The sequence below is a fragment of the Fukomys damarensis genome, unplaced genomic scaffold (genome assembly GCF_012274545.1).
Source record: "Fukomys damarensis isolate Sample0158 unplaced genomic scaffold, DMR_v1.0_HiC HiC_scaffold_29, whole genome shotgun sequence".
Taxonomy (NCBI): Eukaryota; Metazoa; Chordata; class Mammalia; order Rodentia; family Bathyergidae; genus Fukomys; species Fukomys damarensis.
In genome coordinates this window covers 16,995,720-17,011,310 of record NW_022900941.1, presented here as the reverse complement: position 1 = coordinate 17,011,310, position 15,591 = coordinate 16,995,720, and the positions used below count along the sequence as shown (strand labels likewise).

Below are 15,591 nucleotides of genomic sequence, written 5' to 3'. Positions count from 1 at the left end.
TTTTTTTTTTTTTTTACTTTTGCTTGTGTTACTTTTAATGTATCAAAAGTCAAACAGAAAAGGAGCAAAGAAAATCCTCTCCTCCCAGATTTAGCAGACAGCTGGTTTTGGGATCTATTCCGCCTCTGTATTGTTCTAGCTATGTGAACCTCTGAGCAAAGTAATATTCAGAGCCTCAGTTTCCCATCAGAAAGAGAGATGATGATGATTTCCTATGGTCCTGGCTTCTTTTTCCTTTTTTTCTTAAAGGAAATGACACCGCTGCTGAAGAAGCCAAAGTGTAATCAGGACCGGAACAGGTAAGGAGGGCCACTGCTGTCCCCTGCATCACACTGCTGAGGAGGAGGCAAGACTCCTTGAGTCTGAGTTTAGCGGTTAGCAAACAAATGCTCCATGCAAAAGTGGGCAGGAAGTCTGGAGCTGCATTCATATCCAGGTCTAATAACTTGAGATGACATAAATATACCAGATAATTTAGGATGTTAGGGTATAGCTTGGACGTGTGAAAGTGAGGCACAGGGGTGGGTAAGCGGACTGTCCTGAGAGCCGTGCAACACTAGGGTGGGAAGACTTAGAATGGCGACGTCTTATGTTCATAATCATTTTCCATAACCCATTCCGTTAAGCTGTGGGTAGCACAGCACTGTGGGTCTTGGGTGACCACTCTTCTCTTCTGTAGCAGAACAGGAAGCCTTACGTCTTGCAACCCTCCCCATCCCACGAAGATGGATGTCGTCATCACATAGGAAGAATCAACAAATGACCGTGAAGGAAGTCATCGACGATCAGAGCTGAGGGACATATAGATATTTGGAAAAGGTTCAGTGTTGCTTGTTTTTCTGGCTGGCTACTGTAAGCACCTTTGCTTGTAATTCCAAAGAAGCACATTGGTAACTTCTACAGCCTTTTAATATTAAAGAGATTTTAAAATCTCCTACACACCAAAGCCAATAACGAAACTGTAGAGGACAGACCACCAACCAGGAAATCTAGAATCAGATTACATCTACATCAGAAGCCAAACAAGAATTTCTCCTCTTCTTGGATTCACCTTCGCCCAGCCCTGGGGCTACAGTATGGATCTTGACTGCTCCTCAGAAGCCCTTAAGTTAAAAGGTCGTCCCCCTGCAGGTGGCACTACTAGGAGGTGGTGGAGCCTTTGGGATGTAAGTGATCTTGAGGTCAGCAGGGGTTTGCCTTTCACGATATTAAGATTCAGGCTCCTTCTTGTCTCTTTCAGTTCCTGAGCAGGAGTTGAATGTTCTTGTTCAGCTAGGCATTTCCAACATGCTAGGCCTCTTACAGGCCTCAAGCAATAGTGGACTGGAATGTTTACAACTGTGAGCCAGAATAAAAGTGTTCTATGAAGAAGGTGACTATTCCTGGTTTTTGTGTTAGTAACCCAGAGCTGACTGATGCACCTGGATTCAGATGGGCACCAGAAATCCTGGAAGGCTGAAAGCTCAGTTCTTGCTTTTATGACTTGTAGGAAAATGGGCATGTCACTCCCTGATATGTCTCCATAAACACCAGAAGGGGTGTCTGTGCACTTGCTGGGTTTGGGGATGATTAAGACCCTGTTCCTTTTCCATTCTCAGCCTAGTACCAGATTGTTTAAAATGAGGTTAGAAAAAAAGACCCTGCTACATTTGAGAAGGTGGTGACGTGGCAAAGGAGTAAGTCTCCAGGCATAACAAGATCTGAAACCACGTCCCATCACCACAGTGGCCTGGATGCCTCACGGTCTGGTCTTGAATCACACTTGTCTGGACAGCAACACCAGCAGAGAGGAAACATGGAGGCCAGCAGAAAGGCAGCTAATGGCAGGTGCTCTACAAATACACATTCCTTGAACTCCTCCTTGGAAGGGCTGCCTCCACTCCACACACTTTCACAGACAGCCTCAGCGGCACCTGCAGGGGCCAGGCTGTCCCCGGATGAGTAAGTACCCTGTACCTCGTCTTGAGCAGGGCAGAATGACTCTGCAGTGGGAGATCCTTGGAGCCCTGCTGAAGGTTGCTGTGCTGGGTCTGTTCGTGTCTTTGGGCATCACAGCAGCCAGCCTTCCTAGGTCCTCTGCCTCGGGCACATTTAGCTCAATTGTGTGTGTGGGCTGTAGTCACTGGGCAGGACATTTTGGCATCCTTCCAATAGTCTGTTTTGGGGCCAGTACTGGACCGGGAATAGTAAAAAATAGCAGAAAGACCATCTTAAAGCTTAGTGAACCATCTGGGAAGTGGGAAGGAGTCATCACAAAGCATGACAGGAGGTAAGGTGGGAGGGGGCTCAGGATCTGGGCCGTTAATGTGCCCCAGCTGGGGGGCTTCATAGAGGTCTTTAGAGATCTCTCTGCACAGCCTTCCATATAAAAAGGGGATGGACCATCATCATTCGCTCCTGTGACATGAAAAGGAAGTGACTGGCAAGGAGGGTCCCGCAGATGATAAAGACAATGTCCCAAGATTGCCAGGGATGGTGCAGCCAGGGTCTAGAGGTAGAAGCTGAGTTGACTGCATTACATAAACTCACATGTCCACGATAGCCACCTCTGGGCTCACCTTCTTGTAAGGCACAACCGACACTAAGTCCCTGTCGTAAGTCTCCTCTCACAGGTGTAGCCACTACCGAGGGCTCACAGAGGCTGACTGCAGCACTGAGTAATATGGAAACGCCTGGTTGTCTCCTCACAATAAGCACTCCTTCAATAAGCACCTGCTCAGAGGTAGAAGCGCATGCATTCATCAATCCCTTCATAAGGACTATTAAAGCTTTATGCCAAATGTTAAAAATACAAACAAGACCAAGTCCCTGGGGTCAAACATTTGGTGCAAGTCGTAAGAGGGGCCAACAAGTAAAAAATGAGAGAACAGCATATAAAAAACAGATGCCCAGCCGGGGATTTAGCTCAGTGGTTCTGCCGCCTGCCTTGCAAGCACAAGAACCCAAGTTCGATCCCTGGTACAAACAAACAAACCAGATGCCCAAGCAGGATATGAAGGCCATGTGGAGGAAGGAAAAGACTAACTCCATAGGGGAGGGAAGAGTGCTGGTGGCGGTGGTAGCAATCAGACAAGGCTTCTAGGAGATTAGGACTTCTGGGATGGGCTCTGTAGGCTGCCCAGGAGTTAGTGGCTCACCAGTAACATGGTGTTCTGTGGCTCCAGAAAGAGCTCATGAATTGAAATAAATGGTTTTGGCATTCTGGGACTGTGATAGTAGCAGAAGTAGAAGAGGACACTGTTCCAACCCAGTGAGGCATCTGCGCAGCCAGAATGAGACATACACAATCACTTCCAATCTCCTTAACAAGCCCACTTAGAACACACAGCATCTGCATTCCTTTTTAACTATTATTTCAACCAGTCACCAAGTTTCTCCTAGATGTGCTTGATGATTCAGACATGCAGAAAGCATAAACCGTAGGAATGTTTTTATGCACTGACAAAGTCATGAGAAGAAACCATGCTTCTGACCAATGAGCACAAGCCACCGCGAAGCAGAGGGGCCCCCTGTCATGCAGGACAGGTGACACAGTGAAGATGTTATTCGTGAAACCCCCAAAGAGAAGCACTAGGTGGAGGGCTGCTGCCCAGGTGGAAAGGTCACCTGTTTGGAGGAAAGCAGAGGCTTGGGAACAGAGGGGCCAAGGAGGGCATGGAGCACGGTACTTGACCGGGTCTCCTCCCCAAACCCTCTACCCCACTCCACTCTGGGCAAATCTTTAATGGGTTTCCAAACTCCACAATGCATTAGAGGCACATGGATTTCTGTGGAAAGCCACATTATTTAAAACCAACAAGACAGGTTCAGATGTACAGGTCTGGAGACAGGAGCTAGAGGGAAGAAGGTAAGGGATTTGCAGGAAAAATAAGGAGCGAGTAAAAGGGCAGATGAGACAGGTTCTGGCTGGGCCGTAACAGTGGGGTTTGGGTCGTGTTCAGCTGGCTATTTGAGGAATAAAGGACACATTTGTTATCTGTGTGATATCCTGGCTCCGGTACAGAAAATGCTCAATAAATACTGATGATGGTTGACCAGATTAAATGCACCTCAGGCACCAGTGCTGCCCCTCAAAGGGAAGCAAGCTCCATCCATAATGGCCCTGGGGTGCTTCCCAGAAGTGAGTGTCCATTTGTGTTTTTATAAGGCAACAGAGAAGGTATCTGTGAGGCTAAGCCACAGGGACTGCTCTCCACGATCTCCACAGCCACCGATCAACAGAGCCACGACCGTACCTTGAGAGTGCACATAATCCTGTTGCATTTCCTAAGCTCTGACTCTCAGAGGTCTGCTCAGGAGACACACAAAGGGTGCACGTGACTGTTCACAGCAGTACTCATCACAATAGTCAGGACAACCCAAATGTTGATCACCTGGTGGATGGATGAGCACACCGTGGTCACCTGTACTCCAGAATACTCGTGAACAGTAAGAAATAAATTCTGACACACGCTGCAACGTGAAAGAACCCAACGATGTCAAGTGAAAAGGCGGTAAGTCTTCAGCAAGGCAAATCGGATACAGAAACAGATGAGTAGTTTCCTGGGGCTGTGGCAGAAGCAAGGACAGAGTGCAAACAGGTATCACACTGAGGTGATGCAATGTTGCACGAGCAGGTCGAGGTGGTAACTGTACAACTCCTTCAATGTGCCAACCAATCAGTGACCTGCACTTTGCACAGAGTGAACTGCACGGTCTGTCTGAGAAACACACCTTGGTTGGATTTGAGCTCCTGGGGCAGTGAGCGGCTGAGGATTTGAGTTCCTTCATGGGCCAAGTGTAGTTGTCAGCCCCAAACATGTTATTAATCCACTGATTCTTCCAACTCTATGGGATAAGCAGCATTATCCTAACATCAGAGAAGAGGGCAGAGCACAGAGAGCCTAGGGAACCTGCCACAGGTCAGAGAAGGTGGAAGCTGAGCCAGGCTGTGAAACTAGGCAGCCACACGCCAGGGCGCGGTGCTTTATCATGACCGGCTCAGATCCCCAGGCTAGGGCTCACCTTCTCCCCCTTTCAATGCCTTTTCTTCTTTTCCTGGAAACTGGGTCACCTCTACCATACTCCTGCCCAGGGAGTCTCCAGCTTCACTGTCAGACGTGGCCTTGCGTCTGACTCCACACCACTTGCGAAGTCGACTTTTCTGGTCCCTCCATATCCACAGAATACATTTCATGTGAATTATATAGCTCTTTACAAACCAAATGACTGTGACCGACCATGCTCTGTATGTGCAGGCTCTTTATGAGGAGCAGAACACAGAGTTGAAGAGTGTATATGTAGTTTTCAGAAGTCAATAGGAACACTGGCACCCCAAAGAACCTACTATGCTCTCTGGCCCGAGGCAAATGCACAATGAAAACCTTCATGAGTCCCAGTGCATTCTAGTTAGGGAATGACTGTGCTTGGTCTTTGATCACAAGGGGTTTTTGCCTTGCCACCAGCTCCTCCTCTGCTGCAGGCGGTGTCTCTTTTAGGGAGCTCCTCTCAAACAGTGCACAATCCCAATCAGTCTTAATGGAGCCAAGGGTGGAGGGCATGGGAGGAAGTGAGCACATGGGTTCTCTAGAGCCTGTTTCCTTCCCTCAGGGCCTCTGCTCTCTGCTGGTGACTGCTCAGCTTGACCCTGACACCTGAGTGCTCTCACTGGCAGTCAACTGGCTTCCTCTGGCTCCTGCTGCCTTGGGCAAGTGTTAAGGACACCCTGAAAAAGCTCCTGTACAGGTTCCAGTCAGCCTGATGAGCTCTGCGGCTCCGAGGGTCGCAGCTCAGGAAGCTCTTCCCTAGGGTGCTGGTTTCCTGTCCATACCAGAAGCACTATTCTCTCCATCCCTGCTGAGATTTGAAGATGTTCTGCTAGCTGTGAAAATAACAAATGCCCCAAGCGCTTCAATATTAGAACTAATACTCAAAGGCAGAAGATTGGATATGTGAGCCAATGGGGTTTGGCTTCTGTTTGGGATGAGGACCACTTTAGGTCCAACAGAATTCCCGGTATAAACTCAGAACAGGCCCCTTACTGCTCATTTAGAGGCAGCAGGAAAATGTCTCTTAAGAAATGCCCCATACACAAGGTTGCCAGAAACATTTTTCTAACACACCTATCTGATAGCATCACTGCACTCACCCTGTGAAAGAACCTTTCTTCAAGCTTGTTTTCTCAGAATCCAATCAGAATACTTCCGCTGAGCCTTGGCACTGCCCACACCGTCTCCTCCTCTAGCTTTGTCTCTCTCCTCTCTTCAGTCACACCTATGTGTCCCAAGATCCATCATTTCCTTCTTTTCAGGCTTTGGCACCCTGACTTGGGCTGCCCTTCCCACCCTCCCACTTTGCCTTAGGCTGTGCTCCTGTAGGAAGCTTTCCAATACTCCAATTTCCCCTTCTCCCTGCCTACAGGGTGAGTGATGTAACCCCAAGGCATGGTAGCTGTGTCACTAGAGTAAGGCTACCCTACAGTGACCCAAGGTGTGGTCTTGGCTCCTGCTCAGTGCAAACCAAGTCACCTGGGAGTGCCTCTGGCACCTCTGCCCCACTGGCAGTACAGCCCACAAGAAGCTCCAGGTGACAAATAGTCACAGAGCACATGAATGAATCAACCATAAAAACAAGAAGTCTAGAATTCTGTGAACTGCACATCTCTGCAGAGATCTCTACAAGTAGGAGGTGAATCCATAAAAACAAGAAGTCTGGAATTCTGTGAACTGCACATCTCTGCAGAGATCTCTACAAGTAGGAGGTGACAGGAAAGGGCAGTTTCATTATTAGCATGTTTTTCAGGAGAGAATTTCAGCACTACGTTATCCAAATTATAAAGTTCAAGGCAAGTTCCTGGTTCCTGATGTACACAGTCACTTACCTTCCCGTTCCCTTATTCTTTCACCTGGAGTGATGGTGCACCTGCTGTGTCAGGCACTGTGGATGGAAAGCTGAACAAGCCAGGGCAGCCCCTCTATTACAGAGGACTTAGCCAGGTCTATTTGGGGAATTGGATCCTCGTGCTTAAGAAAGCTCAGCAATAGACTAGGAATGTAGAGGAACTGAGATATTAAAAGGACTGGCTGGAGGAGTTTATAAGCCTCAGGAAGGAAAGAAATAAAGATTTTCAAATAAACCTGACCAAGAGTCATTTATATCTGCTGGTGAGGAACTATCTTCCCTGAGAGGACATGCATTCAGGAAAGGAAGAAAAAGGTTTTTGGAAGGAGGCCCAGGGATGTGGTAAGAGCTCAAGAAAGCCTTTGAAATGGACATTAGCCAGAACTGGGAGGTCTCAAGACCCAAGGCTAAAGGAGGCCCTGGAGCTTCCCTCCACAACTTCAGGGAGGCTGAGCAACTGGAAGATGTGAAGCTGAGGTGCAAGACACAGTAAACCCACGCAGTGTCCTGATCCCAGGAGCTGTGAGCTCTATTACTGAAAGTCTCCCATGATGCAGAGAAGGGGGTGATTACTACTGGCACATTAAATGATATGTTAAACAGCAGCTCCTCTTACCTCAGCATACAAGTTCCAAGACCCCCACTGGACCCTTACATATCCATAGTTGATACTGAACCTTATGCACACTATGTTTTTTCCTATACATACTTATTTATGATAAAGTTCAATTTAAAAATTAGGCACAGCAAGAAATTAACAACAACTGAAGTAAGAACAATTATGGTATAATAATAGTTACATGTATTACATGGCCTCTTTCTCTCAAAATTTCTTATTGTACCCTACTGGTATTTTCCAGCTAGTAATTCTGGATCATGGTTGACCATGGGTAACGAAAACCTCAGAAAATGAAACCACAGGTAAGGGAGCACTGTACTCTGATGTGTTTAGCACACGCTGGCTGAACCTGCATGTATGTGATTGTTGGAGTTACGATAATACTGTCACCCTGCAGTCCTATAAGACTGACTGAGCCAATGATTCAAATGCTCAGCTCTCACGGTAAAGTCTGATGAGTAATATAATTACATGAATATAATAAGCATATAAAATGCTATAATAGAGCATAACGCATTAAGTAATCAATAGTACTAGATCACATTTATTGAGCACTATGTACCAGGCCCTGTTTTAAGCCCTTCCAGTGTATTATCTCTTATAACTTATCCCTTAGAGGAAACTAAGGCACAGAGAGACTGAGTGTGCCCAACTCATAAAACCACACACATCCAGGGCTGGGAGTGGAGCCTACCGCGTGGGCTGCAGAGCTGCCCTCTTGCCCCTACTGAAAGGCCGGACAATCAGGCCACCCTGAGGCTCACATCCCATGCCTTGCCCTCCCCTCCCTTCAGCTTCAGCCTCAAACCACTTGCTCTGCCTGCCTCTGAAGTTTCCACCAGGCCTACAATCTGTGTCTACCTGAATTTCTATTTTCAGCTGTCCTCGTCCCACACTGTGTAAAGATCTCTTGGATGCCTGACCCTTTAAGGGGAGCCCCTTATTTCTATAATCTGGTCAAGGAGTTCAGATTCTCTCACCCATGGAGGATTGGAGTTAAGTCTATTTCTAGCTCTGTTTTGCTTCTGAAGTCCTAGGAATTAAAATGTTATACAAGGGGGGTAGTAACAATGTTCATGGCCTTTACCTCCAGGAGCACAAGCGCTAGTTTCCAAATGCTATTGAGGGTGGCAGGACCATGGGCACCCTCCTCTGCAAAGGAACTGAAGTTCTGCTTTCATCTGTTTTATATATCTAGGTTTCTTATGAAAACGGGTCCTATTTGAAAAGATCTTAGCAATCACTAGAAAGTCCTAAAATGTGTTCTATTAAAGCAATGCTTAGCCATTGTGTTTTCCAACCTTTCCTCAGAGCTATCTGTCTGCCCCCTCTCCTCAGTCCTCATGATGTCCCCAGAATGTCATGGGACACAGGTCGTGGCGGCCAGGAAGTCTCCAGCTTGACTATCTGGCCTCTCCTGTTGTACATATCCATGTGACCTTCCAGTCTCTAAGAACACACAAGGAAAGACTGGCTCTCAGGGTGGCTTAAAATTCCCACCAATTGCTACCCAACTTCTGGAGTCTTCCAAAGCAACATGGTGAACTCTGAAATGTGCATGGGAGTCCTTGGGGAAACAGAAGGAAGGGTCAGCACAGACAGACTTCTGATGAGCTTCACCTGCTTCTCGATGAATGCGTTGATCCTCTGTAGCATCCCCTCACAGGTGAATTCATACGGCATGTACGGCTCAATCTGTAGAAACAGATCATGGAACCATGAAAAAGGAGGTCACACAAATGCACTGGTCTGCATTAGTAGTGAGATTAGCAGGCACCCAAAGCACTTGTACAACAGAAACAAAGTCAAAGTGCCACAAAGAGCTCAGCTAGATGGCCCTCGGAGGCCAGAGGGCAAAGCTGACTGCTCATGCTGGGCTTTTACTGCCAGTGATGAATCTGGAAAGCCAAGACCTGGGAGGGCCAAGGAATGGAACACATTCCGGGCGAAGTGAGTACTAAGAAATCTGACATGAAAAAATGGAGGAAGCAGGAGCACAGGTCTGTGAAGATTTGAGGAAAAATAAAGAGTTGCTGGATTTCCACGAAAGCCGTGAGATCTCTAAATGGAGGAGCCTAGATTTTCAAGGTAGCTGGAAGGTGCTTCACTGGGGTAGCTGAAACATTCTGATACTGTGACACTGAAGACAGGGAAGACACGCAGGCTGCACAGTATTTGCCTAGACCTGAGGCCTGTGTGTTTGGGGGTGTATCAATGTGAAATAGGTATTTCATTTGGGAGAAAACCACCCACAATCCCATCTGATACAGCTGCAGAAAACCCAACAGCATCTGTCAACGACAGGGAGATGGGCACCTTCACCAACTCCCTCCTAAACCCACATTTCTCTGAATCTATAGGGCAGAAAGCTGGACAATCAGGCCTGCTGCAGAGAGGGCACTCCCAGTGGGTGGCCAGCTTCTCGGGCTTGGGGCATCCTCTCCCTTCTTCTGTTGAGTCACGTACATTATTTTTGGAAACTTGAGTCAATGCTTTCAGAGAATTTGATAGTGTCACTTTAAAACAACCAGACACAGGCTTCATCACAGCGTGTTTCCTAGCCACATCTGTCCAGGCAGAGACAGAAGCTCAGCTGTAAGCACTGAATTACAGAGTCTACTCCAAAAGGAGAGAGACGTCAGTACTCATTTCCAAAGAGCTCCAACATCCTCTGAAGAACTGCCTTTCAGGGTCCCAGCTTGCTCCTGCCCAACTCAGCCTTTTGCACTCGCAGGTCCTCTGTGACCTCGACATAGCTCTCCATACGAAATGCAACTTTTTCTTTGAAAGGATATTTACTAACTCCAGCCATGGGTGACTCTAGAAGCTTTCTAAAAATAGGATAGAGACATCTCCTCTCAAAGGTTTATAGAAGACACTAAAGGAAAACTTCTAAGACAGAAGACATGGCACATCTGGGTTTGCTTATAAGTGGAGTGGAGTGTCCAGAGCGGAATAAACATGCCTTGGTGGGGAACTGTGATGAGACCAGCAGATTCAGTCCCTTGAGAGGAAGCAGGCTAAATTCTCGGGCTCACTCTGATAACATATTCCAAAGGGCAAAAGCAAATTACAGGTAATTCAAAGGGCTCAGTGAAGCAGATGGCTCTTCTTCTGGTCTATATTTTTTCTTTATAGCAGTTTTTATTGATTTGTTTAGTTTGTTTTTTTTCCCTGAGACAGGGTCTCATTATGTAGCCCAGTCTGACCTCGAACTTGTAGCAATACTCCTGGCCTCAGCATGCCAAATTTATAGCAGTTTTATTCAAAATGTGGAAGCAACCAAAGTGTCCTTCAGTAGGTAAGTGAATATATAAACTGGAACATCCTGACAGTGGGATATTATTCAGAACTAAAAAAAGACTGCTCTATGGAAAGGCAAAGAAATTTTACCAAGTGTGGGGTACATGCCTGTAACCCCAGCACTCAGGAGGCGGAGGCTGGAGAATCACAAGTTCAAGGCTACTCTGGACTCAGTAGCAAGATCCCGAATTAACAAGAAAAACCGAATCTTAAATGCATACTGTTGGGCAAAAGCTGCTGAAAAGCTCCATGTTGTATGATTCTAAATATCTGGCATCGTTGGAAAACAAAGCCATGGAGATGGTAAGACCTCTGCTTACCCTATGCGTCCCAGGGAATGAGGAAGGAATGGATGAAGCATCAGGGAGTTCTGGGACAATGTGACTGTCCCTATGATACTGTGCTGGGGGAGTAGCATCTAACATTTGTCAAAATCCACAGAATGGCTGGGCCTGTGTGCCCACCTATAAAGGAGGCTGTGCCAGGAGGATCACAGGTTCACAGGCTACTTGATGAGATGCTATCTCAAGAAAATAATAATTTTAAAAAGGGCCTACACATAGCAGTAGGGTGGCCCTGAGCCTCCCTGTTCTATTAACCACACCCAGTTCAACTAAAGGGATGTGGACTCATTCTTTTGAAGGAAATGAAGCCAGACAATCTTCCTATAAAGGAAAAGGAAAAGCGGGGGAGGGAAGCCTAGCTGCTATGCTTCCAGTGAGTCCAACTAGCCATTTGGCCACGGATAGGAGCAGGGCCTCTACTTGAGAAGACTCTCTCCGGCATTCCCCTGAAGTCAGAGAGACTGAGGGGTACTGGAAGGTAAAAGGAAGAGGTTTTCTGACCAACAGTCCCTCAGGAACAAGCCAAGGCTTGGGATATGGAAGAAAGAGAAGGTTGAAATCACATCCAGTCCCTGAAAAACCCAAGGGGAGACGCAAGGATGCAAGGCTCATCATCAGGCTTTGTGGAAAAAGGGCTGTTGCTCATCTGGTCAGGTGTGCAGGAAGGATGCCTGCAGGCTGCACTGTGGAGTTTCTGCTGGCCCTGGAAACTTTTCAAGAACTTCTCATATTCTCCAACATTTTCTCTTCTTGACTTCTTTTCTTGAGAGATTTCTTGGGTCCAATGGTACCCACTCCTTTCCCAGGTGGAAGACAATTTCTAGAGGGAACGGGCCTCAAAGATCAGCTAAACTGAATGGTTCCACCAGACAGGCATGGCTTGGCCTCATTAAATGAGAGACAGTCTTAGAAGGTCTCACAAGACCTCCATTTGAGTCTAGGCTCCTCTATTTATAATAGGATTTTTTTCCTCTTTTTCTGGCACTGGGGGATTGAACTTGGGACCCTGTACTCGTGAGGCAGGCGGTGGAGCCACTAGCTAAATCCCTGGCCCTGTTATAGGATTTTAGGGTTAGGAAGATCTTTTCTCTTGAGGATTCCCAATGCAAAGTAGGTCATTGTCATCCTCCTGTTCAAAACTTTCTGCCACACTTATTCAGCATTACAATGTGCCTGGATATGTTTTTCCTTGTATTTCTCTTGGTTGGGGTATACCATGCTCCTAGAACCTGTAAATTAATGTCATTATTTAAACATTCTTAGCTGTTATCTTTTCAATTATTTCTTCTATCCCATTCTCTTTTCCTTCTGAGATTCCAGCTATACCTAAGTTAGGGTACTTGATATTGCCCCATGGACTACACAGGCGCTTTTGCCTTCATTTTTTTTTCTTTGCATTTCAATTAGGATAATTTCTACTGAAAAATCTTCAAGTTCACTGATTTTTTTCCTTTGCTATGAACAGTTTGCTGAAAAGCCCACTGAATGAATTTCTAAAATGATTTCGTTTTCGATGGGCGTGGTGGGGCACACCTGTAATCCCATTACTCGGGAGGCAGGATGATCGCTGTAAATTCAAGAGCAGCCTGGGCTACACAGTGAGTTCCAGGTCAGTCTCAACTACATAGTGAGACCCTGTCTCAAAAAACAAAACGAAACAAACAAAAAGATTTCATTTTTGATACTGTATTTTTTATTTCTAGCATTTATCATCTGGCTTAAAAAAAAAGCTTCCATCTCTATGATAAAATTTCCCATCTGTTCACATACGTTGTCTATATATGTTTTCACCAAGTTGCTATCAGATAATTCCAGCATCTGAGCTATCTCTAGGTCTGATTTTATTGACCTTGCTCTCTTCACTGGCGACTGAACATCCCAGCTTTCTCTCTCTCTCTCTTTTTTTTCTTTCTTTTTAATTTTAGGACAGGATCTCCCTAAGTTGCTCAGGCTGTACTTGAACTTGGGATCCTCTCCTACTTTAGCCTCCCAGTGTCCTAGGATTACAGGCATTAAATATGACATTTTTTCTCTCTTAATGATTTTTTTTCCTTTTCTGAGTGTCACATAATTTACAATCTTGGAATTTTATGTGGGAAAATTCAGCCCCAAACTTCTGATCTATTTCTAACAAGTATGAAGATTTTTATGATAAGTTTTTGTATTACTCTCCCTGCTTACTCTATTTCTCTTCCCCATTCCTTCCCTTTACTCTACTTCATGTTTTTGTTTTCTTTTTAAATTTTATATGCAGGTTTTGCTTGTTACTAGTTATGTGACCGTGGGTAAATTGCTTATCTTCTGTAAGCCTTCATTTTCTCATCTATTACGACAGGAATAATACAGAATGGCAGAAGGATTAAATGAGATAAAACTTATAAGGTCCGCCACAGTTAACAATTTTTTTAATGGCCTTACATAGTTTCTGTAATAACATGAATAAGGTGGATGAGGGTTTTAATTGAACTGTGGGTCATTAAAGGTTCCACGGCGTGAACAGAACAAGCCCATGTGGAAATGACTACATAGAACTCAGTGCTTATGCTCAGGCTTTATGCACCAGGGATTTACATTCATTTCTGGCCTGGTACAAGTGATCTATTACATATAAAGTTTTAAGTTATAAGAAGAGAAAGAGCAGAGACACAGGGAGAAGGCACTTGATGATGAAGGCAGAGATTAAAGCTCTGAGGGGGCATGAAATGCCTGCAGCTGCCAGAGGCTGGAAGAATATAGTACACCCCACCCCCGTCTGCAGGGGACACATTCCAAGACCAAAGAATGGTACTCAGTCCTTTACAACAAGTACCAGGACAGCACAACAGTTGATCTGACAACTGAGACTACTACTAAGTAAGTATACCAAGGAGGGTAGCATTTATAGAATGGCCACATTGCACAGAAGGCTGATTCAATTCCTAAATGGGATAGAGCAGGACAGCCTGAGGTTTTACCATGTTACTCAGAATAAGTGTGCATTTAAAATATATGGCTGTATTTCTTGAACTTCCCCCCTCAATATTTTTGGACCATGGCTGGCTGAAGAAAATGAAATGTGAGATACAAGGAGACTATTTTCTTCCATTATAGGCTTCTAAGGGACCACAATCCTGCTGATGTCTTAATTTCAGGCATCTATTCTCCCAAAATGAAAGGAAATATTTCTGAGTGTTTTGCTTGTTTTGTTTTGTTTTGGTATCGGGCATCAAACTCTGGACCCTGTGCTTGCTAGGTAGGCACAGTGCCACTGAGCTAAATCTCTGGCCCTATTTCTCATGTTTAAGCCACCCAGTAGTAGGGAGGGAGCCAAACTTATCCATGTCTGTGAAAGTAAACAACCCTCCTCCTCCCGGGTTGGCTTGGAGAGGGTTCTGTGTACTGTAGAGGCTTAATAAATGTTTGAATTCATCAGGAGAGGCCCAAAAAGTTAGTCATCTTTACAAGTTTTTATAAAATATTCAGGTAGGAAAACCAAATAAACAGATGTTCTACAAAAACCCTTCCCACTACAGATGACCCTTGAGTTTTATGATCGGCCTGACATATAAACAACTGGAGTTATGACTGGAATTTTTGTTTCAACTTACAAACAAAATTGTGAGTTATGATCCAAATGCCAGCCACTTTTGCATCCAGATCGTCTAAGATACAGATTTAACTATCAAAAGAGCTGTGGAAGGAACATTACAACATCCTTTCCTGTGTGGGGCTGAGAAATCCCGAGCCAATGTCTCTCTGAGGACACTGAGATGTGCCTGTATACGAGAAACTTTGAAGGCTGTGTAGAGGAACCCGAGCCTTCATTTGACCAACATGAGTTACAACCAGCCCTTGGGAATGAATTGAGTTTGTAAGTCAAAGGCCCACTTATTTCCTTAAGCACCACCCCCGTAACCATCTCTGTCCATCTCTTTGTGGGTAAGGTAAAAGGTGCAGAGCTGTTTTCACATTTCTGTTAGTCACAACTAGATCATGGAACCAAGTAAAATTCCAGCCCCTCTTTTCAGCCCTGTGACCCCACAGTCCTGTCAAGAGGATCTGCAGAATCGATGCTCACATCTGGACACCAGTTCCATTTACCATTTCATGAAATCCCAGACCAAATCCTACAGCTTGGCTATTTTCTAGCTTCAGCTGATGTGGGAATCCAAGGCCCTGTGACGCTTCCCACACTTCCAGGTCACTTTACAAATGGGGAGGAGGGAGGTGAAATAAAAGACAGAACCTTCTGATTTAAAATTGCTTTCACTGCATCCTCTACTTCCTCCTGATTGTTGAGATCAACAGTCCAAACGTGCGGCCGACCGATGAAAACTTCAGCATAAGGATGCTGGGATGTCAGCTGGAAAAGAGAAAACACAACTCCTCAGTTTCACAGACAATGAATTTATTTGAAAACCCTCCAGTGTTAGATGAAGCATTATGCTTTTTAATGATAATGAACTG

The 15,591-nt window shown here is 45.6% G+C and overlaps 1 protein-coding gene across 1 annotated transcript in view; it reads right to left on the bottom strand.

The window, feature by feature from the left end:
• The window catches only part of Mgat5 (alpha-1,6-mannosylglycoprotein 6-beta-N-acetylglucosaminyltransferase), a 308,365-nt gene that overhangs the window by 7,488 nt on the left and 285,286 nt on the right, over window positions 1-15,591 (bottom strand). The window contains exons 15-16 of the mRNA XM_019204841.2: window positions 15,371-15,487; window positions 9,119-9,193 (exon numbers count right to left, since the gene is read on the bottom strand). Coding sequence (XP_019060386.1) covers window positions 9,119-9,193; window positions 15,371-15,487 — 192 coding nt within the window. The remainder of the gene's footprint in view (window positions 1-9,118; window positions 9,194-15,370; window positions 15,488-15,591) is intronic.